Here is a 27,062-nt window from a genome sequence, read left to right as displayed (position 1 = left end):
AGACACCCCCATGGGTATCCCTGGGTATCTATGGGTAGTGGCTATTGCCGGAACTCTCAGATCTCTTTCCCCACAGAAAAGGGTGAGAAGGTATCGGACTCCGAGTCTATACAGACACTAACAACACACTAACAGCACACTAAAAACACACGGCTGATAAGAGAGTTCTGCGGGGAAGCCAACGTTGCACCCGATGCCGTTCTACCCGTTTGCGGTGTTCCATGGTCGCGAGAAAAAAAATAAAATACTCAAATAACCAAATAATAAGATAATAAGATAATCATGATAAAAGATAAAGAGGAAAAAGGAAGAGACAGAAAAGAAAAGTAAAGTAAAGAAAGAAAAGACGATTCCAATCCCTGTGTATATTCACGTGAGTGGCCAGTTATACACCTTCTCAACCGGGAAAGATCCCTTTTTCACATCGGCAATCTCCGACTTGTTGCGATGATTCGCTCTGATAAGAAAGTGGAGACCTGGGCGAGGCTTGTCATGGCTTGTTTCTTTCTCTTTTCCTTTCGCTTTCGTGCTGATTCGAGGTTACATTCGATACACAATTGCCGATCGCATCCACGGTTGACCTGCAAACAATGCCTGTCCAAGTGAGACAGGGAATTGGCCGTGGAGACAGATTGAATCCGTTCTTTTCGCGATAAGACTAGAAAGCCCCCACTCGGCACTACAACCTCGGTTGGGTAATAAAAATGGGCTAGGTATAAGGTCACACACTCCCTGGGTTGTCCCATTTTTTCCTTTTTCCTTGCTTGGTCTCCCAGCCGTTCTCCTGCACAAGAAAGTTATTCGCTTGACTTAGTCTATCTGTGATGTCGACTGCGGATCGCGACACCGAGGTTACTCAGTATGTACTCTGGGGGGTTTTCCGTTTCCCCTCACATTTTCCATACTGACCGATTGCAGATCTCCCAACAATGGCGTCCCCCAGGAGGTGGTTCTAGACGACAAGGCCGCGATCGAGGTGGACAAGGAGTCCCTCTCCGTCACCCCCGATGGCGAGGAGCCCACCGATACCGAGAAGAAGGCCCTGCGCCATGTCGCAGAGAATCTTCCCATCTCCGCATGGTTGGTGGCTGCCGTGGAGCTGAGCGAGCGGTTCACCTACTATGGCATGTCCGGGTTGTTCCAGAACTACGTCCAGCGTCCTCTGGACGGCAGCCAGGGACGGGGTGCGCTGGGTATGGGACACCAGGGCGCAACGGGGTTGACCACTTTCTTCCAGTTCTGGTGCTATGGTGAGTGTAGCCTGAAATGTCAAGATGGATTTTCTGGCTCTAACTAGCATGTCCTCAGTCACCCCCATCATTGGTGCCATCGTTGCCGACCAGTATCTCGGCAAGTACAAGACGATCATGGCCTTCTGTGTCATCTACCTGATCGGTCTGCTGATCCTGGTGTGTACGTCGATCCCCACGGCTTTGGCACATGGTGCGGGTCTGGGTGGTTTCATCGTGGCTATTTTGATTATTGGTCTCGGCACCGGTGGTATCAAGAGTAACGTGGCGCCTCTGATTGCGGACCAGTACAAGCGCAAGAGAATGGCGCTGTCGACCACCAAGAAAGGCGAGCGAGTGATCATCGACCCGTCGCTGACGATCCAGCGCATCTACATGATCTTTTACGGCTGTATCAACATTGGCTCGCTGTCACTGCTGGCTACTCCATACATGGAGCGTGACGTTGGCTTCTGGTCGGCGTTTCTGCTCTGTCTCTGCATGTTCGCCTGCGGGACAATGGTGCTCATCTTGGGCCGCAACTTCTACGTGGTGCGCCCACCCCAGGGCTCGATCATCACCGACGCCTTCAAGGCGCTGTGGATCATGGTCCGCAACCGCAACATGGACGCGCCCAAGCCCGGCTGGCAGGCCCAGCACCGCGGGGTGCAGGCGCATGTGCCATGGGACGACCACTTTATCGACGAGCTTAAGCGCGCCCTGGTTGCGTGCCGCGTGTTCTGTTTCTACCCGATCTACTGGGTGGTGTACGGCCAGTTCTCCAGCAACTTCGTTACGCAGGCCGGCCAGATGGATGGCCACGGCATCCCCAACGACCTGATGCAGAATTTTGACCCGATTTCTATCATCGTGTTCATCCCAATCCTCGAGACGCTGGTGTACCCCCTCCTGCGCCGGATGAAGATCCCACTGCGCCCCATCACGCGCATTGCACTGGGCTTTGTGGTCGCGTCACTGGCGATGATGTACGCCGCCATCGTGCAGCACCTGATCTATTCAGCGGGACCGTGCTACGAGCACCCGGGCTGCTCGGCCTCAGAGGTCGACGGCACCGCGCAGGGAAACAATGTCCATATCGCCATCCAGACCCCGGCATACGTGCTGATTGGTATCTCGGAGATCTTTGCCTCGGTGTCGGGTCTCGAGTACGCCTACACCAAGGCGCCGCCGTCGATGAAGTCCTTCGTGCAGTCCATGTACCTCCTGACCAACGCCTTTGGGTCCGCGCTGGCCGAAGCCTTGACCCCGGCCGCCTATGACCCGGCTATCCTGTGGATGTTTGTGGGTCTTTCCGGTGCATCTTTCCTGGTTGGCATTGTGTTCTGGCTCCTCTTCCACCACCTCAATGCCCAGGAGGACGACATGAACGCTTTGGATGCCGAGGACTGGATGCCCGAAGCACCGCGCGACGAGAAGCAGTAATTCCTCTCTTGTCTTGCCTTTTTATTTCTCTCTTTTCTTTTCTTTCGTGATACATACTTGGTGTTGGTGCCGGGCCGTATTTCACTGCACGCATGACTGGAGCAGGGCCCTCTTGCGTCTTTACTGCTGAGCAGCTATGGGAGACGAGACATGACGGGAGTAATATCTAGTGTGTAGATATCCATATCTATGAATATACATGACTTGACCTTCAGCTTGAACGTGAAAGGGTACCAGAGTAAGCACCGAAGCCATTGTGCAAATAATATGGACTTCTTGCGTTCATGCACACCTGTCTGTCCTTCGATCACAGCTTAATGATCCTCGACGTCGGAAATAATTCTCGTGTCTCTTTGTTCAATCATTACCAATCTAGCACTAGTACTTACATTCTGTACTTTTCCACGTCCCGACCAAGTAGTGTCATTTGAAAAGCCATGCACTCCGTATACCTTATTTCTCCTTCTCCTTCTATTCGTTCATCCCCAGAGAATTCAACCAAGACGCATGAATCATGAATGAAAATTCCAATCTTGGACCCACAGATTCTAACTCCACAACAGAATTCGATGAACAACCCATGACATGACTCGCGTCCACACAGACGCCAAGCTAGCGCGAGGCTACGCAGCCTTGCGGCCGATCATGTCATCTTTTGGTATGGAAAGTCTTGTAGAAGTTGCAGATCATCGCATTGAATCGTCTTAATACAAAGTTTCCTCGGCTGGACCGTGGGGGTAACCCGACGAAGATGGGGACAAGGCTGTCAAAGACAAAATATAAAGATGCTCACCGTCTCCCCTGATCCTTCTTCTCACACTAACATCCGCAAGTCCATTCACTTTCATACATCCCCATCTCCTGTTGATCACCCCCCTGCTCACTATGAAGATTCTTACCGGCTTTCTCCTTCTCACTGCCGGGGCCCAAGAAGATGAATATGCGCCTTATTATACTCCTGTGTGGACCGTCTGTGAATTATGGTGAACGGGTCAATTCCGTACTGTGAATATCGTAGGACTCAAGACTGGATTCAATCAATATTCACTGGGATCAAAAGCCGGAACCAACCATAGTAGACGAGCAAAACATCGGATATATCATGGATAGATCCTCGGGATGTTAAGGTAGACTTACGCTAAGAAACAGAAAGACGCGGGTGTAATGTGGGAATGATCCTGTTGCATCGCAGCCTGGATAGAGTCCTCGCACTTATTTTCTGTTTCCAACAATGCACTTCCACCCAATTCCCCCCCCCCCCCACCCCCTATCTGCATTGAGAAGCTTATGAAGTTCGATGAGGTTTCATGGGATAGAAGCGACGCTCTTTTTGCGCAATGGAAGAGCAGGCTCTTCAAGACAGATGTTTTCCGTGAGATCAGGGCCTCAATCATCAAACATAGAGGAGGCCCTGGTGATGAACTTTTCCCTCCGCGCAAAGGCTCCTTCAACGTGATGCTTCGCATGAAATTCCTCGATGGCGGCTCAGTCATCATCCGATTCTCAGCTCCGGGGTATTCTGTCTTCCCCGAGGAGAATGTGAAGAGAGGTCTCTGTGATGCGCTTCATCGAACGACACACAGGCATCCGCGTGCCTCATGCTCTCCATGACGGGATGACCGAGAAGAGTCCTGTTGGGTTGGGCCCATTTATTGTTATGGAGTACATCGAGAACGACTCGGATCTTGTCGATGCGCTCAATATACCTGGTCGCTCAGACGATGACCGACCAGTCTTGAACCCTGATATCGCCGAAGGCAGGCTCCGGTCAGCGTACAGTGAGATGGCAAACCTACTTCCCCAGATAGCAAAATATTCATTCAACGAGATCGGGTGTATTTCAAACACCGAGGACGATGATTTCGATGATGACTGGATCGTCATACATCATCCCTTGACCCTCAACATGAACGAATTCGTTCAGCTGGGCGGGTACCTACCCAGATTTACTTCCCAACCATACATCCCAAACGGCATCTTCCTATTTCCTGGCACTAGCAGACATATATATCACGCATCTGTCTTCAAAACGAAACAACGCGATTACCTCCGCGGAAAACTGTCGAAGAAAGTATCTTGCACGACGTTTGTTCCGGAGATTGGCGCGTCTAGAATCGACTCCGCCGCCATGAGCATGGCCCATTCAAGCTCTTCTGCGACGACTTCGGCCCCGCGAATGTGCTCACCAATTCCGAGCACAACTATCGTATTGTCGGGGCCATCGACCGGGAATTTTCCTACTGTGCCTCGGCTGAGTTTTTGTATGATCCCCCTTCATGGCTCTTATTGGAGCGCCCAGAATACTGGGAGGAGGGATTGGAGGACTGAACACAGGTCTACGAGAAACGCCTCGCCGTGTTTCTGGAAGAACTACAGAAACAGGAGGATAGTGCGATCCAGCGTGGGATGATGACCGAGGACGGTCGACTCTCGAGGCGCATGAAGGAAAGCTGGGAGAATGGAGACTTCTGGGTCAACTATGCAGCAGTAGATCATATATTGACCGGCGCTTTTTTGGGGCAGGCGATTTAGACGATCGACTGGGATTGCTAAGTCCCGATGAAAGACTAGAGATGGATGGGTTCGTACAGAGGAAACTTGTTGAGAACGAAGGTGTTTCGAAGGACTGAGGTAGAAGAGCTCAAGAGAAGAGCTCAAGAGTATATGGGAGACTCGGACTACCAGCCAGAACGAACAGTTATTTACGAGAATGCCTGAATTGCACCTATTCTTAGAATCTCACTAATCGACTGAACATGCAGTTTCTGATTGGCTGGTTTGTATCTGCCTGCGATTTTGCAGTGAGATCTGTACTGCCGGTGCATGTCTGTTTATCCATAAATAGTTACATCGACTGATAGTATTTCTAGTAGAGAGCCGAATTACTCAGAAGTGATCCTACGCCAACCAGATTATATCTTCATGCTCACCCGTAATTCGTTAGATCCCGGCAAGGCATGGAGATTACAGGCTCGATTTAATGTTAATTTTAAACTCATTCTGTGCTTGTTCCAACCTTGGTGCTGGCCTTCCCCAAGACCCCTAATGTCGACGTGGAATAATCATGACGTGGGGATGGCGGTAGGTACCCGGTACCTGCACTACTGTGGTAATAACCACCCAATGCCAGGTACTCAATACCCCCAAGGATTCCCTGCGCGCCAATCCCAGCCTTCGCCGATCCGAGACTCAGAAATAGAACAGCATCAGCCACGCTGGATGACTGGCCAATGCCGGGATTCAGATCCACTGCAATCGCAAGGAGGCTGCACTGCAGAAAAAGGGAATTTTGGTCAAGTGCATCCACTCGAAAGAACAAAAGAGACTAGTGAAATCAACGAAATCCAGCCAAATAAAAGGGGCATTCCCCCTGATCATCAAAAAAAGAAAAGAAAAGAAAAGAAAAAAAAGCCGTTCGAGGCAAATTGCTTGGCTCACCCTGACACCGCCAGCACTTCTGCCGCCACTCCACTTTCTCCCGTCTCACCCTTCCCTCCTTCATCTCCCCCCTTGCTCGTCACTTTTTTTTGTTCCACCAAAATTCAAAAAAAAATCTTGAGCATTTACCATCATGAGTGTGAGTGTTCCATCGAGATGTTGTCTGAATGAATACTGACCCGAGTTGTCCAAGTACCAGAGCTTGGGAGATAGCCAAGGAGGCGGCTACGGCCAATACAACCCCTATGGCGGCCAACAGAACCCTTACGGCAGCCAACAGGGCTACGGTTATGGAGGAGGCTACGGTCAGGCCGGTGCCATGGAGCAGGGAAATGGTGGCTATGGTACGTGATTTGGGGCTTTTTTGGGTTGCATTTCGCGCAGTCGCGCTAATCGCCCGCACCCAAACAGAGATGTCGAGCATCAACCAGTCCTCCGGCGGTCCGACCGCGATTCTGAACAAGTGCAAGGAGATCAACGACGGGATTTCTCAGCTGCGTTCAAAGCGCGAAGGCCAGCTGGTGGCCGCCCAGAATGCCCTGCTGGATTCCAGCACAGGCAAGGAGGACCAGGCTTCGCGACAGGGTCTGGACTACATTGAAGATGATATCAACACCGCCTTCCGCTACCTGCGCGACCAATTCAAGCGCGTAAAGGAGACCCCCGGGTCTGGAGACCCCCGCGTACAGGGCCAGGTCGAGAACACCAGCCGGAACCTGCGCCGCGAGATCGAGCAGTATCAGCGCGCACAGTCTGACTTCCGCAAGCGCTTGGAGGAGCAAGTTCGTCGACGATACGAGATCGCCAACCCGGAGGCCACGCCGGAGGAGCTGGAGCAGGGTGTGCAGAATGTGTTGTTGGGCCAGGAGCAGAGCTTTGTCGTATGTTGCGGTGTCCGGTCTGGCTTTCTTCAATCAGATTCGCTCATGTTTTTTTTCTTTGCCATCAATAGGTTCCCGGCGCTCGAACTCGCCAAGCCAACGATGCTCGTCAGGCTACTCTGCAGCGTTCTGCCGCCATCCGCAAGATCGAGCAGGATATGATCGAACTCAGCAACCTGTACCAGGAGGTCGCTGAACTGGTGCACATCCAAGAACCCATGATCGAGAACATCAACCAGGGCGCCGAAGAGACCCACCACAACGTCGAGCAGGCCAACACCAAGCTTGACGACGCCATCCAGAGCGCCAAGAATGCTCGACGGTGGAAGTGGTACGCGTTGATCATCATTAGTGAGTTTGCACAATACGATTTCTCGGTGAGATGACTCGCTAACTTTCGTGACAGTCATCATCATCGCCATTGTCGTCGGTGTTGCCGTCGGTGTCACGGAGGCCAACAAGAGCACGCACTAAGAGGCTTCCTTTTGTTTACGTCCGCTTTCCCCCGTGTACGACCTTTCTCGATGGCCACGATCGCACCAAAGATCCCCGCCCTCCCCGTTCCTCCCCTTTGTACCACCTGCCCTCGTTTCTATACCACCCTCTCGCATATCTCTTTTATTCACTCTTGTGTAAAAGCAATGTCTTATCGTACCGGTTCGTCTCCTTGTGTTTCTCTTTTTTCTTCTTTCCAAATTGGTCTTGCGCGTTCGTGTACAGTTCTGTGCTTGGCCAGATGCGACCACCCTTGATGATTGTGTCTGATGCTCGGGGGCTCTTTGGTTGCGCGCGGCCGCGCATGGATGTATATACTTGATGTTGTTTTCTGTGCCCCCCGTTTTGGCGCTAGACTCTATGTAATACCGTCTAATAATCGATTCCTTCTGTTCATGTCTGATACTCCGCTCCCGGGTCATAGTTCCGGGGGCGATAGGAAGTCCTGTTGGCCATGATCTTGGGGTATCCTTTATGTGTATAGAATCAACAGATCGCTCTAGCTTCGAGAGGACAGTCTCATATTTATGCTTGTCTCTCGTTCTCCCGCTGCTCCTCTGCCGGGGTCTTGGTTTTCAGCTGCAGCGCGTGGATCCCATTCTCGCGGCTCATCTCCTCCTTCAGCAGCGCATAGACCATCCGATGCCGAGCCGCCTGCATCTTGGATTCGAACGAATCAGAGACTATTGTGACACTATATGAGGCAGCGGTTAGAACCAGCAGCGATCAAGATGTATAGACGGTGTAAGCGTGGATTGCGACGAACTGGAAATGCGTCTCCTTCGACGTCGACCCTTGCATCGGGGCATGGTGCGCGTGGAGGTGTGAGTCGTTGCGAATGACGAGCGTGGAGGGTGTGAATGCATGGGCGAGCTGTTTAGATGTCAACCAAGTCAATTGAGTGTTCGTCAACTCGGTTTCGAAGTGAGTGTGCGGGCCTCACCTTGTCGCGCATCACATCCTCCATCGGCGTGGCGGAGACCATTCTGGCAGAGACGGAGAATAGGCGGGGGAGCTGGCCTGAGAGGCCGCGGAAGAGCATTGGAAAGGAGTGAAAGAGAATGATACGAGGTGATCAGAGCAGGAGAGGAGGAGGGAAAAAATGACAGCCAAGCAATGAAGCGGAGTGGTTCTGGCTTCCGCGGAACTTCGCAAATGACATCAATTTTTGTTGCCTCCCAATTGCCCCAATTGCCCGAGGTCTCAAGCCTTTACTCTCTCTAGATGCAACCAACGATGCGATAGACTCACCCAGTGCATCATCATATCCAACATGTCCGGCCGTCTGGTCTCGCTGGTCTCGCGCCCGCTGGCGCGCAGCTGTTTCCTACGCGACGTGCGCCAACCCGCCAGGACGCGATTTCTTTCGACTCTCCCGAACATCCCTCTCTTCCGTGCCCTGCAGAGCTATGACCCGGCCAGTCTGGCGATTATTCATAGCGTGACCACGCGGTCCTTCACCTACGGCAATCTCATCGCCGACGTCGTCCGTGCCAAGGAGGATCTTCAACGCAAAGTCGCAAAGTCCGAGGGACAGCTCGCGGGGGAGCGAGTAGCACTTCTCGCAGAGAACAGCTACGATTACGTAGGTACTGTAGCGTCTTCCCCTCCGGTCCGTACCCGCAAGATTTGTGTGTGTGTGTGTGCTAACTGGACCCAGTGACGCTGCTGGCTATCTTTGCCAATGATGCTGTTGCACTTCCGCTGTCCCCATCGTTTCCTACTGGGGAGCTGCAATATATTTTGGACAATTCCCAGGCCAAGGTATTGCTTTCGACCGAGAAATATGCTCAGAAGGCACAAGAGATTTTACAAGCGGGACTGGAACGTGAGCCTTTACTCGATATCAGACCCAAGATCACAAAGGGCGCAACGGGCAGCGAGGCTGTACAGTTGGAAGACTTGAAGCAGCCGTCGTCCGGGGGCATGATGCTATATACCTCGGGCACGACAAATCGACCGGTAGGTTCTGGTGTCCTTTGCTATCTGAAGGGGATACTTACATAGAACAGAAAGGCGTACTTATCCCCGATTCTGCGTTGGCCGCGCAGGCATCCTCGCTCCTGGAAGCGTGGAAGTACGCGCCGCAGGATCGACTCCTTCATCTCCTGCCACTCCACCATATTCATGGGGTGGTGAACGCCATTGTGACTCCAATTCTGGCGGGGTCATCCATTGAATTCTTGTATCCGTTTAACGCGGACCAGGTCTGGAAACGGTTCGCGGCGCCTTTTCTGCCATCCAAAAATACCGACGCAACTCCCCCTAAAATCACATTCCTCAATGCCGTGCCCACAATCTACAGCCGGCTGATGTCGTCCTTCCCCAATCTCTCGCCGGAGATTCAAAACGCCGCCAAACAAGCTATTTCTCCAGAGAACCTCCGGCTAAACATCTCTGGATCCGCGGCACTGCCCACGCCCACCAAGACTGCGTGGCAGCAGCTCAGTAACGGCAACGTACTGCTGGAGCGGTTCGGTATGACCGAAGTCGGCATGGCGATCAGCTGCGGGCTCGACTTTGCAGACCGCGTCGACGGCAGCGTGGGCTGGCCGCTCCCGAACGTCGAGGTGCGGCTAGTCGATACCGAGACCGGTGCTGTAATTCCACCGGGTGAGGACACCGACTCGGCCGGCCGTGCCCGCGAGGGCGAGATCCAGATCCGTGGGCCTACCGTGTTCCACAAGTATTGGGCCAACGAAAAGGCCACGCGTGAGGAGTTTGTCGCGAGCGATGACGGCGGCTCCCGCTGGTTCCGCACGGGGGATGTGGCCACCCGGCATCCGGTGGAAGGAGCCGGCAAAGGCACGAGCGGGGCCTGGGCCAAGGGGCCGATGTATTTCATTCGCGGCCGGAAGAGCGTGGATATCATCAAGACGGGCGGCGAGAAAGTGAGCGCGTTGGAGGTGGAGCGCGAAATGCTGTCTCTGTATGCTTTGCACTTTGGCTTTGCCCTGCCCATTCCCTCTCCTTTTCTCTTCAATCATACTGACCACTCCACAACAGCCCTCAAATCACCGAGGCAGCCGTCGTCGCCCTCCCCTCAGAAAAATGGGGTCAGAAGGTCGCCGCCATGGTTGTGCTGCATCCGGACGCAAAGAGTAGCCGTACCGGCCGGGCCTGGGGTCCGATGGATCTGCGGCGCGCTCTGCGGGATCGACTGGCTTCATATAAGATTCCGCAGGAGATGAAGGTGTTGGAAGCGATTCCGAGGAATGCGATGGGGAAAGGTGAGTTTTTTTTTCCTCCTCTTTCTTGGCTTTGGGTATTCTATTTGAGGTCTGTTGGGTGCTGATTAACTGCAGTGAATAAAAAAGCTCTTATCAAGGAGGTTTTCGGGTAAGTATGATCGTACAGCTGAATCTATACTGAGTTTGTACATTAGATGTATGGGTTGGATAGACCAATATAGAGCCATTTATTTATTCCATCTTAGCTATGGCATCCGCAACATCCACATTGACGGGCTTTAAATACAGGTTTTGAGACTGGGATCATAGTCTTCACTCATTTACCACAGCACATTCTCTCTTACCAAGGTTATCAGCCGCACCATGGACGACACAACCCGGAAAGCCCGCCACGATATCCTCACCTTCTACCTCTGAGAATGCCGCCCGTCTACCCTTGACGAGCTGGCCACCGAGTCCGGTTTCGCCTCTACGGAAGTCTCCTATTCTGAATCGATTAGAGGATCTGCACCACATTGTCCTCTACAAGCATGAGGCGTGCTCGCCGTCGCCCATCGCGATAGCTTATCCGTTCTCTCATCTGTAAGTGCTGTCTATGAGTGGCTCTCTCCTCTTTCCGTCATTCACAACTGACACATCCCCATAAAGACCGACTCCATATGTGGTGGTAAGTAACAAGATCCAATTCGACCCGTCAGTGCTTCAGTGACATCGACACTAACACAGCACAGTTCCAAGGACCACGAAGCTGGTGGGCTAACTGCGCATGGTGCGCATTTGGTCTTGCGGCAATGCTCTCGCCAGCTCGAACAACTGTTTCCGTTCGATCGGGGTCAATCGGCACAGAGATGCAGTGAGTGATCGAGAACGATGAGATCAAATGCCAGAAGCCTGCACGGCGAGATCCAGCCCAGTGGATGCTGTGTACATTTTTCCGTGCCACCGTCCATGTGGTGGATGGATTTGCACTTTGCGTGTGGCACGATCCAGTTCTTTGCTACGAGGCAAGAGGCGCTGGAGTGGCCGAGGAAACACTCTTTCTATGCGGGAGAAATCCTTAGCAAGGAGACGCTGCGGTGATTGTCCAAGGTAAGTAGAAAGTAGACATTTGATATGTTTTTCTGCAAGGATTGGCTCAAGGACCAGGGCTGACCCCTATCAAGGCATGGTATCACGGCAAGCATACCTATGGGTATAGCCGGAAAACCCCTGGTGAAGTCGATGAGTTGTTTCGTGAGTTGGGCATGGTCTCTGGTTTCTGGAAAACTTGATTCCACTTAAATCAACATGTGCTCAGAGGGAATTTATGATCTGCCACATTTTGTATGCACGAAGCTCGACGCAAAACCAGCCGAGGTCGAACATCCCCAAAGCCAGTGCTTTGCAAGTGGATCTTTCGGATAGTTTAATTGCATCTTCTCCGAAGCCTGAAGAAGAGTGGAGCTCAACCGGGAATCACATCACTTGATGACATCTCCACTCCTATACATTTCGCGATGAACTATAACTGACGTAGAACACTTCATATCAAAATTCTGGTCATTCATTTCTGCCTCATATACGGCCAAGTCATGGAAATGTCGATCTATTCACAAATTTCTGCTAGATACGAATCACCGTAAATCACAAGTTACATTTTTGCAGCTCCGTCTCCGTCCAATCCCACAAGCGCGCCCCCATATCTTTGCTGGTAGCATAGCAATTGTGACTTTTCAAATTGCCCACAGGAACATAATACGCCCCGTTCACAAGATCCTCTTTCTTCGCACCAGCCGCAGCCCATAACTGGTTTCGCGCCCCGACAGGCACCGACGACCCAAAGAAACTCAGCGTCTGGGTACCCAGACCGGCGATCAGAGAGCTCTCGCTAATAGCGCCATACAGATCGGTCAGGATAATGCCCGGATGGACCGACACAGATGTTAGAGAGGGGTAGCGACGAGCAAGCTCAGCCGCAAACAAGATATTCGCCGCCTTGGAGGCGCCATAGCGCGCATTAGTGTTGACATTCTTGAGCCGGTCCTGGTTGAGGATCGTCTCGAACGACGGGGCCATGTTATGGCCCACGGACGAGAGCGACACGACGCGGACGTCGGCGTGCGGGTCCTCGGCGGTCTTGAGCAGGGTTGGGAGGAGGAGTTTGGTGAGCAGGAAGTGACCCGTGTGGTTTGTGCCCAGCTGAATTTCGTGGCCCATTTCTGTTTCGCCCGGGGGCAGGGCCATCACGCCGGCGTTGAGGATTAGGATGTCTAGTCTGGAAGAGTGCGCGTGGAATTTCTCAGCGGCGCTTTGGATCGAGCTCGTTGATGTGAGATCCAGTGGTAGCCAGTGGATCTCGACTCCAGGGACGGATTCCTGGACTGAGCGGATGGCTTCCTCGGCCTTGGGACCTGATCGTGCCCCGAGGAAGATTTGCGATGGCTTGTGTTTGGCCAGCTGGAGGACTGTTTCTTTTCCGAGACCGGCATTTCCTGTGGTGTTATTAGATGGTGAAAATGATGATAGATCTATAGGACAAACTCGACATACCGCCAGTCACCAGCACGACCTTCCCGGCCAAGTCGGGGATATCTTGGTCTGGGTCGAAATTCACACCCCCAATGAAATTGCATGGGTTGACAAAGGATGCGACGAATGATGCCATGTTCGTGCAGCAGGCGTCGGGCCAAAGACAAGAGACAGTAGAACAACAGGCGATGATCAGGACTTGTATAGGTGTATAGGAACCGGGGCACCTGCAATGGCCTGGGTTTATAGGTCCAACGTCGGGTGAATTATCTCACCGATCGCCTCTGCAAACTTCGGTCCGAAAAATATGGCCGACGTCGAACTAGAGACACTTCCCAGACTGGGGGCGTGGTTGAATAATTCAGCTCCGAGTTGAGTTGGCGCCTCTCATCCTGTCCACGTAGCTTGCATCATGATCGCTGGCCAGTGAAAGAAAATATGAGATCAGAGAAGCCACAGCGTGTAATCGACGGTTCCTTTGGTCAAGGCTTGGAGGTCCACAGTTCAAGAGAGCCCCACTTGGTGAAGATGCCTCGGTTCATTTTATGGGTCGGGCCATTTGATGCTCCGGCGATCGTCAGACCCCAAATGCCTTTCGTGGAGGTTAACTGTTGTCAGACTGAAGATAAGAGTGCACACGACTATATGAAAAATAAAATGAACAAAACTAGGCTTTTCGCATATCTAAGAGGAGCATGCGTGGGAGCAGAGTCGAATCGTCTATCATCACAGCTATAGTACAGTATAATACACCCTTGGAAACAGTTATTCCCTAAACTGCATCCCATGGCAAAATCAAGCCCATTCGCCTGTCCTCTCAAACGGCTTCACTAGCCGCGTCGCTTCCATGTGCACTTCTAGCGTGGCCATATCCACCGCCGTGATCCTGGCCTCAACAACCCCAAAGATATCCAGCTGCTGGCGGCCCGGGCAGTCTTCTGGGATATAGATGGCGCAGGCCACGCCGAGATCAGAGATTACACCGGAATAGACCGTGCCGTCTCGCGTGGGTACCAGGCGCGGCGTGCGCAGCAGACACTGGAAGGTGGCGGGGAGGGCGCACTCGGCGAAGTAGAATGCACGGAAAAGGAGCATGCAGGCCCAGTGTTGCGAGGCGAAAAGGGAAGTATCGCGGAGGCGTGCACGGAGAGGTTGCGAGAAGGTGATGTGGGCATCAAGGTCGGCTTTAGAGAAAGGGAGGACGGCAGACACGACGGGCGCTGGGTCGTTCGGCCTATCGACGGTCAATGCAGGCTGACCGGGAAGGTCGGCGCCTGCGTCGAATTTCCTTCCATGCTCGTGCTCGAACCGCAATGCCGCTTCAATCTGGTAGTGCGCAATCACATCAGTGAATCGGCGCAGCGGGCTTGTGCTTTTGACGTAGACGTCCAAGCCCAGCACGTGGTGGTGGACCGGAGTCGAAGCTGACAGGGTCTTGGGCACGCCCATCTCAAAAAAGCGCTGTCCACCAAACTCGGCCATGTTGTGCCGCGTGACACGGCCGTATTCCGGGTCGTACCATGTCCCGTCATAGACGACGGGGATGTTACGGGCGGCGCAGAATTGGCCCGCCACATGGCCGGCCAGGTTCATCAGTAGCGAGACCAGATAGTCCTTGGACTGATCGCGAACCTCGTGTGGGTCGAACGATTGCATGCCTAGCCGGATGATCGGGTCGCCCAGGTAATACCGGCCCTCGGTCACCTGCATCTCGTAGGGCTTTAGAGGTGCATCGCCCACTTGGACTGAGACTGAAGCGTTGCGGCGCGAGGGCGGGTAGTCCATGGCACCGTTTTGCTGTCGTTTATGACGGAAGGCGATCATCAATTGGCGAAGGAGGCTGAACGTCTCCTGGTCCTCAGAAGAAAGTGTCTTTTGAAGGGCTTTGCCTTGGGTCGGGACGGGGTCCACGAAAGTACCCCCGACCACGAGGGAGTCGGAATTTGTCTTGGAATTTGGATTGAAAAACGTGCGCAACGTGCCATGCGTGAAACTAATGACATTTCGAATCGTCCCATTCTTGACCTCAGTGTCCAGGATGTCTCCCTGGAGATTCATCTTGGCACTGAACGTGAGCGTGGGCCGACCAGCCGCCAAGCTGAAATGATCCTGAGTCAGGGTATCAGGGAGCATAGGGTAAGTACGCTCGGGCACATAGGTAGTGGCAAGCCGTAAGCCGGCATACTGCATGATCGGGTCGTCATGCGTCAAAAAGGCCGTTGGGTTAGCAACGTGAATATGCACCCAGAATGTATCGTCGGAGCCGGGCACCCGCTCCAGCGACACGCCGTCGTCGATTTCCTGTGCCGTGGCATCGTCGACGCAATAAACTGGTAGATCTCCCCAGTCTTTTCTCAGATGGTGCATCGAGTCTTGCAAGCGATCTGATGGGAGGCTGGCGCAAGATTCTTCGATCTCTTCCCATTTCATGTCATCGAGAACCGACATCCCATGTCCGGGAAGGAGAAGGTTCTGGTCAAGAACGCCGAGATTTTCCCATGGAGCAATCACACCCAATTCCTGCAAGAAAAGACGAGTTGAGGACTCACTCAGACCCAGAGCGTTGTACATGCCCGTCGCCCGCATGATGTGCGAAGCTGTTGATCTCAAGGTCCCCGAAGCCATCATGACGGCTGGAATGGCATACAGCTGCAGGTACTCAAGGATTGTTTGATCGTTCTTGGTGAAATTCTCCGTGAGAACTTCCCGATACACCAACGGCTTACCGTCCTGTCCCGGAAGGTATCTCTGAGACGACGGACCTACACTGGACATGATCGTCGGGGATCGAATCTTTCTGCTCAGCCGAATCAGACGCTGTGCTTTTTGAATGAACTGCTGCATAGGGTGATCTTTGAACCCAGGAGTCTCCTTTTTCATCACTGCTCGGATACAAAACTCCTGGTGTTCGTGAACCCAATCGGTGACCTGTTTGACGGTATTGGCAATCCTCTTGGGCTGCACCAGGTACATTTGGCTGAACAAGGAGCGTGAGTCCTTTTCGATGATAAAGGGATGCTTTCGAACGGCCATGTGGATAGTAAAGAGATTCACGCTATTCAGTTCTGACTTGTCAATCCCAAGGACCCTCATGGTGAGATCTTCCAGGCTCAAACACAAATACTCGGAGTCATCGGCCACGAGGTTGTGAAGGTTGTCCATAACCTGAGAGTGGTTTCGGTAGAATTCCAGGACATGCTCCTGAAAATTGCTCATCATTTGTAGTAATGGAGCACCGAGGGGTCTCGGTAGTCCACCCTCGGCGGCAGTCTGGATCTCCATATTGGCATGCGCAAGGGCGTCCGGAAAGTATGGTTTGATGGGCTCCAATAAATGCGGGGAAGCAAAACCCTTGACCACATAATCGAGTTCTCGATTAGAGCAAATGCGCCAGTTGCCACGATCGGTATAAAACTGCAATTGTCGGTGGATAGACCGGACATAGATTGCGAAGTTGAACAGCCCGTCTGCAGAAAGCCGGCATACCATGTCGCCCGGCTCGAGATGTGCGCCTTCAAAGTCATCCGAGGGGTCTAGATCATTCCGGTTCGCTGGATTCGAGTTATCCCACGTCGCTTCCCACGCCTCGCGGCCGTTGAGCATTGTGCCGATCCATTGGGCCGGAGGGCCCGATGCAGGGTTGACCGTGGGTTCCCGAATGGGGTCAAGAATTTTGGGATTAACATCCTGCCACCTTTGAAGATATCCCCGAATATCGCGATGGGTCTCAAATTCGGCCTTGAGGCGGATATCTTCGACCGAGTTGGATGTGCCTTTCGGGTCCTGGTCGGCCTGGGGGTTCTTGATAAAAAGAATCAGTTTAACACGCATTATGAGCGAAATAAAAACTCAATTCTTCACGTACCTGGCCGTCGGCTTGCTCGCTGAAGATCGGTTCTGACGCTTGAGCCGACAAAAGACGTCGGGCCTCTAACGCCAGAAGGCGAGTGGGAATCGTGGTGGGCAAGCATCCTGACCGTCGTTGTCTCAAGGCACAACGCACACAGAGGCCACTGGCATTGGCCAGTTGCTGCAAACCCCCTGACCTCAACAATGTCATGACCATCATCAATCCGGGTCGCGTAGCATGATGCGATTTGCCGCTAGAGACTAACTTATTCTGCTGGCATATTGGACCACCGCCCAGAGCGGTGACTTCTGGATCCCGTGCTGTCATCACGTGTTTCGGCTTCAGGTTTCCAGTGCGCGGATCCTTAGACCCCTGCACAGTCTTGAAAGAGTCCCATATAGATTTTTACAATCTCCCTACCTTTTTCTCTTCCTCAAATCCACTGCTCGAAGTCAAGATTTCACACAATTGCTCACCTTGGAAGCTACTCTGAGATGTCCACATCCTCGGCTCAAATGACCTACATGTTATAACTGTGCAATACTGCATACACGATTCAGAACTCTCCGGTATCCCAGCTCCGTTGCATAGGACCAGAGAGTCGTTGGTACTCGTGTAACCGACCCTGCGACATTGCCGTGTCTTCACAGTTCTTCATCGCTTTGAGGCGATGATCGAACACTCGTGTTCAGTCCTCGAGTCCTTTGGGCCAGAACTCAGGCTTCTCAATAAGTAACCACCAAGGAGGTGCATGAGAAAATTCAACTGGAGCGGCATAGGTGAATTCCCAATCGATGACACCGACAATTTCTGAATCGCTATTCAAGAGGATATTTACTGGCCGGAAATCATCACACCAGATCTTGAACGGCCCATTTTCGAGTGATGGATTGGTAAGTCGCTTATCTTGCGCAAGTTAAGGAAAAGTTGTCGTGCCACAAACTTTCGTCGGCTGTCATCTGCGCATTCCACAGCATCATTTCGTTGGTGTACCTGATACTCAATGTTGAGCTTTGCAAGAGCTTCGATGTAAAAGAGTAGTGTTGAAAGTTGTATCTGGAACCTTCGACCGAGGCAAATCTCCAAGTCGCACAAGCTCGTTCACATTCATTAATAGAGGCCGGTTAGTCACCTCCCAGGTAAAGCCATCAATCTAGCGGAGAGACCCTATTTAAGGCAAAGATAGTGTTGAAAGTTGAAGCAGAATACCCGCTGCCTGTCTATATATATTCTCAAGCTTTGATTCATCGATATTTAGGTCCACAATTCCGCGTTCCTCTTTTAGGCACCCAGGTATATTGAAAACGTCATACATTTTTGTATAATGCTCAATAAAATCCATGATGATAAATGGACTTACTTCAAGAGGATTCTGCTTTTTAGTCCCCGAGAGGTGAATAAATGGAACAGGAATAGACGTCTGACCGATGATAAACCGCATAACAGTAACCTCATTCACAACCTTTTCCTCGGGGAAGAAGACCGCGCCAGACTGCGAAAATCGTATAACGGTGGCCTCATTTCGGTATTTTAGCCGCAGAGATTTGTTGTAAGAGCCTTTTTTTAAGGATAGCAAATTAGGTAGCATTGCCTCTATTGTGCTTGAGCATGAAATGCGCGATCGGTCTCAAGATGTCGAGTTCAAGAAACTTAACAAGCCAATTGTCAGAGATATCCTCGGCTTGTTCCCATGCCGCGTCGTCAGGACACAAGTTCATGCTTGGGCCGAAGGCTGAACCAATGTACAAGAATATCAGGAGTTGAATGGATGTTGGATGCCGAGGCTAGTTTGTGGAAGGGGAGAAAACATGTTTTCCACGGTCTCTTTCAGAGGTTATGACTGTCTCCTCGTGTCGGAACGGGTATATCAAGTGATTCTGGAATGGCCAATGGCAACGCAGGAAAAATAACAGTATCTGATTTCGTAATCGGTTGAGAGGCTAGAGTGCCCAACTCTATTACATGTATCTAGAATTTGGTGTCCTAGCCTTACCTACTAAGACTTTTCGGTATTTCTACTTATTCAAGTTCTAGTATTTCCATGGAATAGAATTCTATGCAGAGCATGAATAGAAATAGCGTAAATCGTTAGGGCTACTCTTGTAATAGAAAAAGTAACATTTTATATCGAAATATCTGCCGTTATAGGCTAAATATCATTATTTTGATCATTCAGGACGAGGCTGCCGAGCAGATCCATTGATGCAAAAAAAAGACATGTTTATTGGTAAGAAATCGGAAATATTTTTAATGCCAGGGATTGCCGACGTTTTCGACTAGTATATATGTAGTACCATTAGGAAGGACGCGATTCAGAGCGGGGAGTCCACTTGCCTCAAAGCCGCAGTCACTATAGACTTTCTATTTAACGGGCTAGTGGACTGTCTAATAAGCTTGGCTATCTATCAGACTAAGGTCGAATATTTAGCTATGTCTCTGTTTAACGTTCACGTGGAATCGATAGGACAGGTTCGGTATATGGTCCTGAACGAGGGTTCCAAACTGTTACTCAGCCCTGAAATGACACTAAAGGGTGCGTTGGATGAAGCTATTATTCGTACACTTGGCCCCGATATACATAGAGCGATCTAGGCGAGCCGAATGCGAAGGGAGGAACTGGAAGAAGGAAATCGTGTAACGGAGTGTATATCTATGATGCTGACTAGCAGACCTGATGAAGGTGCTATTATCAACTTGTCTCTGGGTGGAGTGGGCGTTGCTCTCGTTGGCTGGCCGATTTTGACAGGAATGATGTGTATCCCGAAGCTTTTGCCGTAGAACTCTTTTGGCTTGTTTGCATGGATAACTCGATGACATGGGATAATGGTTCAGAGAAATCGTTATACCCCTCGGTTTTCAATTCGGGAATATATAAGAAAAGCAGAGTTTGTTTCCAGGGCAATCAACAACGCACCCTTTTTGGAAATTTCTGTCGAGATCAATTAATGACCAGAGCTTTCGTGAATTGCCAAATATTACAGTATACAACAGAAATTCTCCCAGAAAAGAGTCAACCCTCTTCAGCGCAAGCCAAAAAAACCTACGTAGGGTGAAAAGGCGTCGGGTCGTAGAGCCCTATACCCGGTAGTGGATTACGTTAACTCCGTAACCAAGTCGTCACTAGGGGTAATAGTGCTCAGATTATTAAGAGAATAAAGTACTGCCTTATCTAATAGAGTCTAGCCCTCTTATACTTCTTCTCTCTCTAGTCTCGATACTTTAGTTAAAATACTACTATATTGGTCGATTGACTAGCCACGACTCCCCCTCTATACGTATTCCTTCCTAATCTGTCCTATATCCTAGATCGCAATATTCGTCAGGCTCTCTTTTCTGTATCTCTCGGTCTCAGCCTGAATGTGAGAGGATGATCTGGTTTAGTATAACCGGCCCGACCCAATCTAATCCGATCTTATCCGAGCGTTTTGCTACTCTAAGGTAGAGAAAGGAGTAACGCTAACCAATGATATCAGTATCTCTTATCAAGAAGTATAATTAGCCAAAGACCCAAGTAATACTTGATGCCTGAGAGCTGAGGACTAGGCGAAGAGGAGTGAGTAAGCCGGTAAATAAATAACTGGACGTCTTTCGCTTTGGAGGGCCACGCCTCCGCGTTAGACACTGAACCCAAATTATGTTGACTTTAATTTACATTATTCTACTACCTACTGAATACTGATTTCAACAATCGATAGACGAAACCATCGTAGAGCTACGATGTTAGCTTAAAGAGGAGAGACAGGCGCGAGAAGAGGTAGAGCGTCTCCAGGAAGAGATAGAGCGCCTCCAGCGAGAGGTAGAACGGCGACTTCAACCAAATACCCTACTTCGCCTTCTTGATCGCTACTATAAATCTCTGTCCTAAGCTATCCGAGTCGAAGCGGATGCTACCCTCACGACCCAGGGCGACGCGACCAACCTAGTGAACCGACTTTACCATAAGCGTATAGTCCCTTAGCCTAACTTCCCTTAGCTCCAAAAACAAGTCTAGAGCAAACTCGACCGCACCGTTATCTTTGCCTCGCTCACATTGTGAAAATATGTTGTTCATTGTCTGACAATTGCCAGCTCCTGAAGGTGGTGCCACACGTCATATGAGCTGACTCTTAGTATTATTTCTCTCCTAGCCTAATCATTCTAGGACTCGACAAGTCTTAAGATAGTCTAGAGGCAGTAAAGAATACGGACAGTGGTTCTCAGCTAGACAGCCCCGCTATCCTGTATTTAAGCAGGAGGTGGGGAGCACTCACTCCGGATGCGGTAGATTCATGGTTTAGTAGGGAGAAGTATAGTTTCCGATATTAAGGCGAGTGGCATAAGTCTATAAATACTCGGAAAATCCTTAGTAAGTATAGGATAACCCTTGGTGAGGGCGACCCTGGTTGCTGTAGGTCCTATAACTATAGTGAGGAGGGCTGTGTAACTCCTCTATTACTAGTATAAACATTGGTGCCGCTAGACGTTTAAAATCGTGCGCCTAAGATATTTTTGCGAAAGGCTCGGGTTATATCGTAATACTTCTAGGAAATAACGTAGGGTCGGCGATATAGTGGTAATCAATAGGAATATCGGATCGTTAATAATAAGACGGGCTTCTTCTGCGGACTAGAGGGTCTAGAAGGTAGGACTAAGGACTATAAATATCTCTAGTTGTATTTTACAAGACACGAGAAGGTTTAAGTCTAGTAGAGTTATATATTCGCTATAAGAGGTCTACGGATGATTTCAGGCCGATGACTAGAGACTAAGACAGTAACTAGAACGAGGTCTAGAGGATATTGTTATATACCCTAGAACTGAAGATTAGGAAAATAAGATTATTAATTTAGAATCGAAGATATTGCCACGTAGCTAGAGGATATAGGGCCAGTAATACACAAGGTCCGAAGACCGTAGTCTTAGGACCTAAGGGGCCACCGATTCGCTAATTGGCGTCCTCTGTAATTCTAAGACCTACTCGGCTATAAGTTTCCCTATCTAAGACAAATAACTTAAGATATACTAATAGGTTTACAAGATTCCTTGGTCAAGACTCTGGTTTTCCTTATCCACTTTTGGCTACCTCGGCCACGTTGGCTGGCGTTACTTAATGTCCTGCGAGAGGCTTATTAGAACAGTATTTGAGCCTATAGAAATGTTTCAGTTTGGCCGATTGTACTCTCCCGCCGGCCCATAAGGAGTTAGATTTTTCACTATAACGTTATCGTAGAGCGAATAGAAACCAAGAAGTGCGCTAGGGCTCGAAAGGGGAGTCTAGGATCTTGGGATTCTGCTGCCTTAGCATCTGTTAGTTTATTCGAGTTATAGGGTTGGTTATGGCTGGATTTAACCTAAGCGCTGTTTCGTCGGCGCCTCGCTAACGTTAAGTCACGTTGGTCTTCGACAAAAAGATAAGCAGAAAATTCTTCTTCGGAAGATCATGACTTACGTTGGATATTTTAGCTTATCCTAAATATTGATCCGAAGGTGAGCTATAGATAAGAATAGTAGTATAACTAGAATAGTGGGTATATTTTGATACCCCCTTTTTCCTAGTCCGACCCTTAAGCGCCGAACGTAAATAGTATATGGCTATGATTTATCTAAGGAAATCGTGGCCTCTTACTTATATAAAAGTTAAAAAATCCTTTTTACGTACTTAGAGTATTTAAAAAATAATTTGCTACTTCCTATTAATAAGCCTATACTTATAACTACTCTTAGTCGTATTTATACACTATCTAGATATCGAAAGGAGAATTCACTCTTAATAGCTACTAAAGCCTCTATTTAATCCTTAAAGAGGAAGTTGATATACTAGAAATAATATCGTCGCCGGATAAACCTAATAAAGAAGATATACGAATATAGTTAGATATATAATACGGATATATATATAGGTATTCGCCTCCGAGAAACGGGCTAGGTATATATTTTATCTTTGGATGGCTTAGGATTTTGGGTATTTCTCAATTCCTAACTGGTATATCGTGGAAACTCGGTCTTGTAGATAATACTAACTTAATAGGGTCACTATTACCTAACCCCAAAATTTGACTACGGCCCAACACCTAGCAAAGATTGAGGAAGACAAGTTTTATTATAGAATCATTATTTCAATACGTGCGTTATAGTCCAAATATAATCTCTACATCTATTTTAAGTACGTCTTTGTATACTAGCAATGGATCTACTCGTGCGGAGAATATATAATACTATACACTACGAATTGTTTAATAGCCCTTGACTCACTACCGAGTGATTAATAAAGGATCTGCACTAAGGACTTAGTAGTAGGACCTAAGACAAAAAGAGTGATCGTTAGGGAGGAAGCAGATTTCGCTAGTGACGGTATTCCACTAACTACTAACCACTTTTCGATCAGCGAGCTCAGTGGGACTACTTCCAGGACTTTATGTGGTGAAATGGGCCAGGTATGCATCCCCTCTGCAGAGATCTTTTGACATTGAAATGTTGAGAACGGAGAATATTTTGACCGAAGGGATATACATCTCTCTTAAGTAGCATGACGTCTACGGCTCAGAGATAATATTTATTCAGTTAATTGGCAGTCGCATTCAAACTGGCTACTTCTCAGAGTATGGATCGCTTGCTCCCAGTTTCTCTCAGAGCACCTAGTGCACTTGAGGCCCTGGGAATGCACTTTTACCGACATGTGTACCCCCCGTCGATCACTATGTCAGCTCCCGTCGTGTAAGTGCTAGCGTCACTGGCGAGGTATAAATAAATACCCTTGAGTTCGCGAGGATCGGCATCACGCTTAAGAGGGGTGAGGCTATACCACGCCTCCTTCATCTCAAATGGACAATCTCCACTGATTGGGGTATCAATGTAACCAGGACTAACGCAATTCACGCGAGCGAAGCTGGCCCATTCCACAGCTAGAGACTTGGCAAGGTGAATAACGCCAGCTTTGCATGCGTTATAACAGGCCTATACGGAAGGTTAGATTGGAAACCGTTCGGAGAAGATACTAACGAACCTGCTCCTGAGGGACATTCGCCGCATGACCGGACATGGATGCTGTGAAGATCATGTTGCCTGATCCCTGCTTCTGGAAGATTTTTCCAGCGACCCGGGCGCAATAGTATGCTCCAGTAAAGTCTACATCCACAACTTTCTGCCAGTCCTCCAATTTATCATCCAGGCCACCGGCCTTAGATGGGATACCGGCGTTGGCAATCATGACATCCAACCGGCCGAAATCGCGAACGACGGCATCGGTCGTTGCTTGGACCTGTTGAAGAACATGAGTTTCATCCTTGCATTAAAGAACCTCGAGTGGCCGGATTTGAAAATTACCTCGTCAAAGTTCTGCACCGCGCATCTGTACGCCCTGGCTTTGACACCAAAGTCTTTTTCGAGCGCACAAGTCAGAGAATCAGCTTTATTGGATTTGTTGTACCAAAGGGCAATGTTTGCGCCAGCTTCAGCTAGACCGCGGGCAACAGCGTAGCCGATTCCGCCTGCACCTCCAGTGATAATCACCACCTTTCCTTGTAGGCTGAACATTTTGAAGACACTGTCCGAAAGTGCCGGATTCGGTCGTCGAAGGCTTGGGGAAACCATCTCGAAGTTGTGTGGCCGGGGATTTGAACAAAAGAAACTCAATGTCTTGACACCGTAGCGATAACACTATGAACAAGGTTTAGCTGTATCGGATACCGGCCTTCTTTCATATAGCCTTTCGAACGGTAACCTTTTTGATGTCGACTCGGATCATCTCCGTATGACGGATAAGTATGTCCGCATCGGAAAAAGAAATAACGCAATATCTGTATGAAGAAGCTTTGCGGACAATCACGACTGGTGGGTAGAAAATTGCTTCCTGGACGATCGGAAGCCACCGTCCGCTGCGACGGAGGCTCCAGTCCGACGAAAGAATGCGGGACGCTAGGCACCATTTACAAAGCCAACCCCACGGGGAAGCCCAGCCATTATTTGTGGCATTCCCTGTTTGCCGCCGAGCTGATAAGTATATTTGTTAGAAGCCAGTCCAAATATTCCAGCACCCAGCGCGATGCATTCTTTCCGTCTGACTTAAAACATCGGAGTCTCACTGGAATCGCCAACTATGAAAAATCAAGACATCGTTGGTGAGGCTTTGGCCTCTGTCCTCCCACAATATGATCGACCTTGGTACCGTGTACCTCACCTATTACAGCTCAACCTCATTCTGCTTATTCCATTGCTATCCTCGTCAGTAGCTGGATATGATGGTGAGTTTGAGAATAGTCAAGTTAAGCTCGAAGCTTCTAATAATCCGGTATTATGACAGGCTCTCTCATGAACGCTCTTCAATCCATTGGCGAATGGAAAGACTACTTTGGTAACCCTTCCGGCTCAGTTCTGGGGGTAGTGAATGCCGCCCAGTCCATCGGAAGTGTGCTTTCCCTACCCTTTGTGGGTGTCTTATCCGACCAGATTGGAAGACGTTTGACCTTGCTGTCAGGTGCAATCGTGGTCATTCTTGCCTCAATCATTCAAGCAGCTTCGGTTCAATACGGAATGTTCGTCTTTTCTCGCGTGCTCGTTGGTGTTGGCTCAATGCTGGTCGTACAGCCTTCGCCTATGCTCATCACTGAACTAGCATATCCAACGCACCGAGGGAAATACACAAGTGCCTTCTGGACTATGTACTATCTTGGTGCTATTTTGGCGTCGTGGGCCTCATATGGGACACAAAAACACCTTGTTCAAACCAACTGGAGTTGGAGAGTTCCGTCAATCGTCCAAGCTGGATTTCCTATCGTCCAAATTATGTTCTGGTGGTTCGTCCCAGAATCACCAAGGTTTTTTGCCCCCTCTTGACCTCGTATTCATGTGCTCACAGCCATATAGATGGTTGATTGCCAATGGAAAACCGCAACAAGCCGAACAACTGCTAGCTCAATATCATACGGCCGGCGATACTTCCCACCCCTTGATTCAATTCGAGATGGCTGAGATTAGGCGTACTATCGAGATGGAGAGCCGAGCTAGTGAGACCAAATGGGCAGCGCTTATCAAGACTCCTGGAAACCGTAAGCGCACCTTCGTCGCAGTCAGTATCGGCGCCTTTGCCCAGTGGAACGTAAGTATTAACAAGACTTCGATGCTTCCTTCGACATGAGAGATAACACCACAGCGCAGGGAGTTGCGGTCGTATCTTATTATCTCACACTTGTTCTCGACACGGTCGGGATCAGAGATTCGAGCACTCAAACACTGATCAATGGCTTGCTCCAAATTTTCAACTTCATTGCGGCAGGTAGTGCCGCTATGCTTGTGGACCGATTGGGTCGCCGCACCTTATTTCTTTGGTCGGCTGCCGGCATGCTTATATCCTTCGTTATCTGGACTGCCTGCTCGGCCGTGTTTGACAGCACCCAGGCCAAGTCCCTCGGTAACGCTGTGATTGCTTTTGTTTTCATTTTCTTCTTCCACTACGATATTGCCTACACGCCTTTGCTATTGGGTTACCCAACTGAGATCTTCCCGTACTCTACCAGAAGTAAGGGACTGACAGTTGAATTACTGAGTGTATACAGCTCTCTGATTATTCTGGCATTTGTCAACCCAATTGCTCTTGACAATATCGGCTGGCGTTATTACATATTTTTCTGTTGTTTTGATGTCGTGGTTTTGGTTGTGACTTGGTTTGCATTTCCCGAGACCAAAGGTTATTCTCTCGAAGAAATCGCTGAAGTTTTCGACGGACCGTCGCCTGCTACAAATGGCGAGGTTTTCGCCAAAGGCGACGACGCGGTTGGGAAAGGCGAACATACTGAGCACGCTGCATGACTTGATTGATGGCAACATAGGGATGATCCAGATATTAGTGTTGTACCTGCAAGATACTCCTTAAGTTACGCTACTCTCGAAACAATTCAACATCTATCTCATCATCCCTTACTCTGGAAGCCTTATTGGCTGCCTACGTATAGTTTCAATCATTGAGAATATTGTGAGCTGTAGAATGCTTTTTTAAAGAATCTTGAAAGGCCGATAACGTTGATTATGCTGATGAACAGTGCATATTTAGCAG

At 49.8% G+C, this 27,062-nt stretch overlaps 10 protein-coding genes across 10 annotated transcripts; 5 read left to right on the top strand and 5 right to left on the bottom strand.

The window, feature by feature from the left end:
• Window positions 1-824: 824 nt before the first annotated feature.
• Window positions 825-2,672, top strand: NUU61_005765 (peptide MFS transporter; the record flags this gene model as incomplete). Its single annotated transcript, XM_056656347.1, has 3 exons — window positions 825-859; window positions 919-1,250; window positions 1,309-2,672. The coding sequence occupies 3 exons, from the start codon at window positions 825-827 to the stop codon at window positions 2,670-2,672; spliced, it is 1,731 nt and encodes a 576-aa protein (XP_056511960.1).
• A 1,558-nt stretch (window positions 2,673-4,230) lies between these two features.
• Window positions 4,231-5,000, top strand: NUU61_005764 (uncharacterized protein; the record flags this gene model as incomplete). The annotated part of the gene is made up of 2 exons (XM_056656346.1): window positions 4,231-4,743; window positions 4,785-5,000. The coding sequence occupies 2 exons, from the start codon at window positions 4,231-4,233 to the stop codon at window positions 4,998-5,000; spliced, it is 729 nt and encodes a 242-aa protein (XP_056511959.1).
• Window positions 5,001-6,243: 1,243 nt separating this feature from the next.
• On the top strand, window positions 6,244-7,465 carry NUU61_005763 (syntaxin; the record flags this gene model as incomplete). Its single annotated transcript, XM_056656345.1, has 5 exons — window positions 6,244-6,249; window positions 6,304-6,454; window positions 6,522-6,991; window positions 7,063-7,342; window positions 7,398-7,465. 5 exons carry the CDS (start codon window positions 6,244-6,246, stop codon window positions 7,463-7,465), a joined length of 975 nt encoding a protein of 324 aa, XP_056511958.1.
• A 546-nt stretch (window positions 7,466-8,011) lies between these two features.
• Window positions 8,012-8,528, bottom strand: NUU61_005762 (BolA family protein; the record flags this gene model as incomplete). Its single annotated transcript, XM_056656344.1, has 3 exons — window positions 8,012-8,180; window positions 8,253-8,359; window positions 8,430-8,528. 3 exons carry the CDS (start codon window positions 8,526-8,528, stop codon window positions 8,012-8,014), a joined length of 375 nt encoding a protein of 124 aa, XP_056511957.1.
• Window positions 8,529-8,759: 231 nt separating this feature from the next.
• Window positions 8,760-10,829, top strand: NUU61_005761 (acyl-CoA synthetase; the record flags this gene model as incomplete). The annotated part of the gene is made up of 5 exons (XM_056656343.1): window positions 8,760-9,075; window positions 9,147-9,448; window positions 9,499-10,415; window positions 10,493-10,716; window positions 10,792-10,829. The coding sequence occupies 5 exons, from the start codon at window positions 8,760-8,762 to the stop codon at window positions 10,827-10,829; spliced, it is 1,797 nt and encodes a 598-aa protein (XP_056511956.1).
• A 1,471-nt stretch (window positions 10,830-12,300) lies between these two features.
• On the bottom strand, window positions 12,301-13,321 carry NUU61_005760 (uncharacterized protein; the record flags this gene model as incomplete). The annotated part of the gene is made up of 2 exons (XM_056656342.1): window positions 12,301-13,148; window positions 13,207-13,321. 2 exons carry the CDS (start codon window positions 13,319-13,321, stop codon window positions 12,301-12,303), a joined length of 963 nt encoding a protein of 320 aa, XP_056511955.1.
• A 659-nt stretch (window positions 13,322-13,980) lies between these two features.
• Window positions 13,981-17,016, bottom strand: NUU61_005759 (exoribonuclease II; the record flags this gene model as incomplete). Its single annotated transcript, XM_056656341.1, has 1 exon — window positions 13,981-17,016. The coding sequence occupies one exon, from the start codon at window positions 17,014-17,016 to the stop codon at window positions 13,981-13,983; it is 3,036 nt and encodes a 1,011-aa protein (XP_056511954.1).
• A 707-nt stretch (window positions 17,017-17,723) lies between these two features.
• Window positions 17,724-18,015, bottom strand: NUU61_005758 (uncharacterized protein; the record flags this gene model as incomplete). The annotated part of the gene is made up of 2 exons (XM_056656340.1): window positions 17,724-17,941; window positions 17,979-18,015. 2 exons carry the CDS (start codon window positions 18,013-18,015, stop codon window positions 17,724-17,726), a joined length of 255 nt encoding a protein of 84 aa, XP_056511953.1.
• A 5,665-nt stretch (window positions 18,016-23,680) lies between these two features.
• Window positions 23,681-24,670, bottom strand: NUU61_005757 (L-xylulose reductase; the record flags this gene model as incomplete). The annotated part of the gene is made up of 3 exons (XM_056656339.1): window positions 23,681-23,968; window positions 24,018-24,272; window positions 24,338-24,670. Coding segments are annotated over 3 exons (876 nt in total), but the record flags the coding sequence as incomplete, so codon positions are not given.
• A 439-nt stretch (window positions 24,671-25,109) lies between these two features.
• On the top strand, window positions 25,110-26,818 carry NUU61_005756 (uncharacterized protein; the record flags this gene model as incomplete). The annotated part of the gene is made up of 4 exons (XM_056656338.1): window positions 25,110-25,254; window positions 25,314-25,827; window positions 25,877-26,108; window positions 26,168-26,818. 4 exons carry the CDS (start codon window positions 25,110-25,112, stop codon window positions 26,816-26,818), a joined length of 1,542 nt encoding a protein of 513 aa, XP_056511951.1.
• Between the last annotated feature and the right edge of the window lie 244 nt (window positions 26,819-27,062).

Source organism: Penicillium alfredii (genome assembly GCF_028826965.1).
Source record: "Penicillium alfredii strain IBT 34128 chromosome Unknown utg000007l_segment0_segment0, whole genome shotgun sequence".
NCBI lineage: Eukaryota > Fungi > Ascomycota > Eurotiomycetes > Eurotiales > Aspergillaceae > Penicillium > Penicillium alfredii.
Note: the sequence above shows the minus strand (reverse complement) of the source record. Positions and strands in the feature narration are given on the sequence as shown.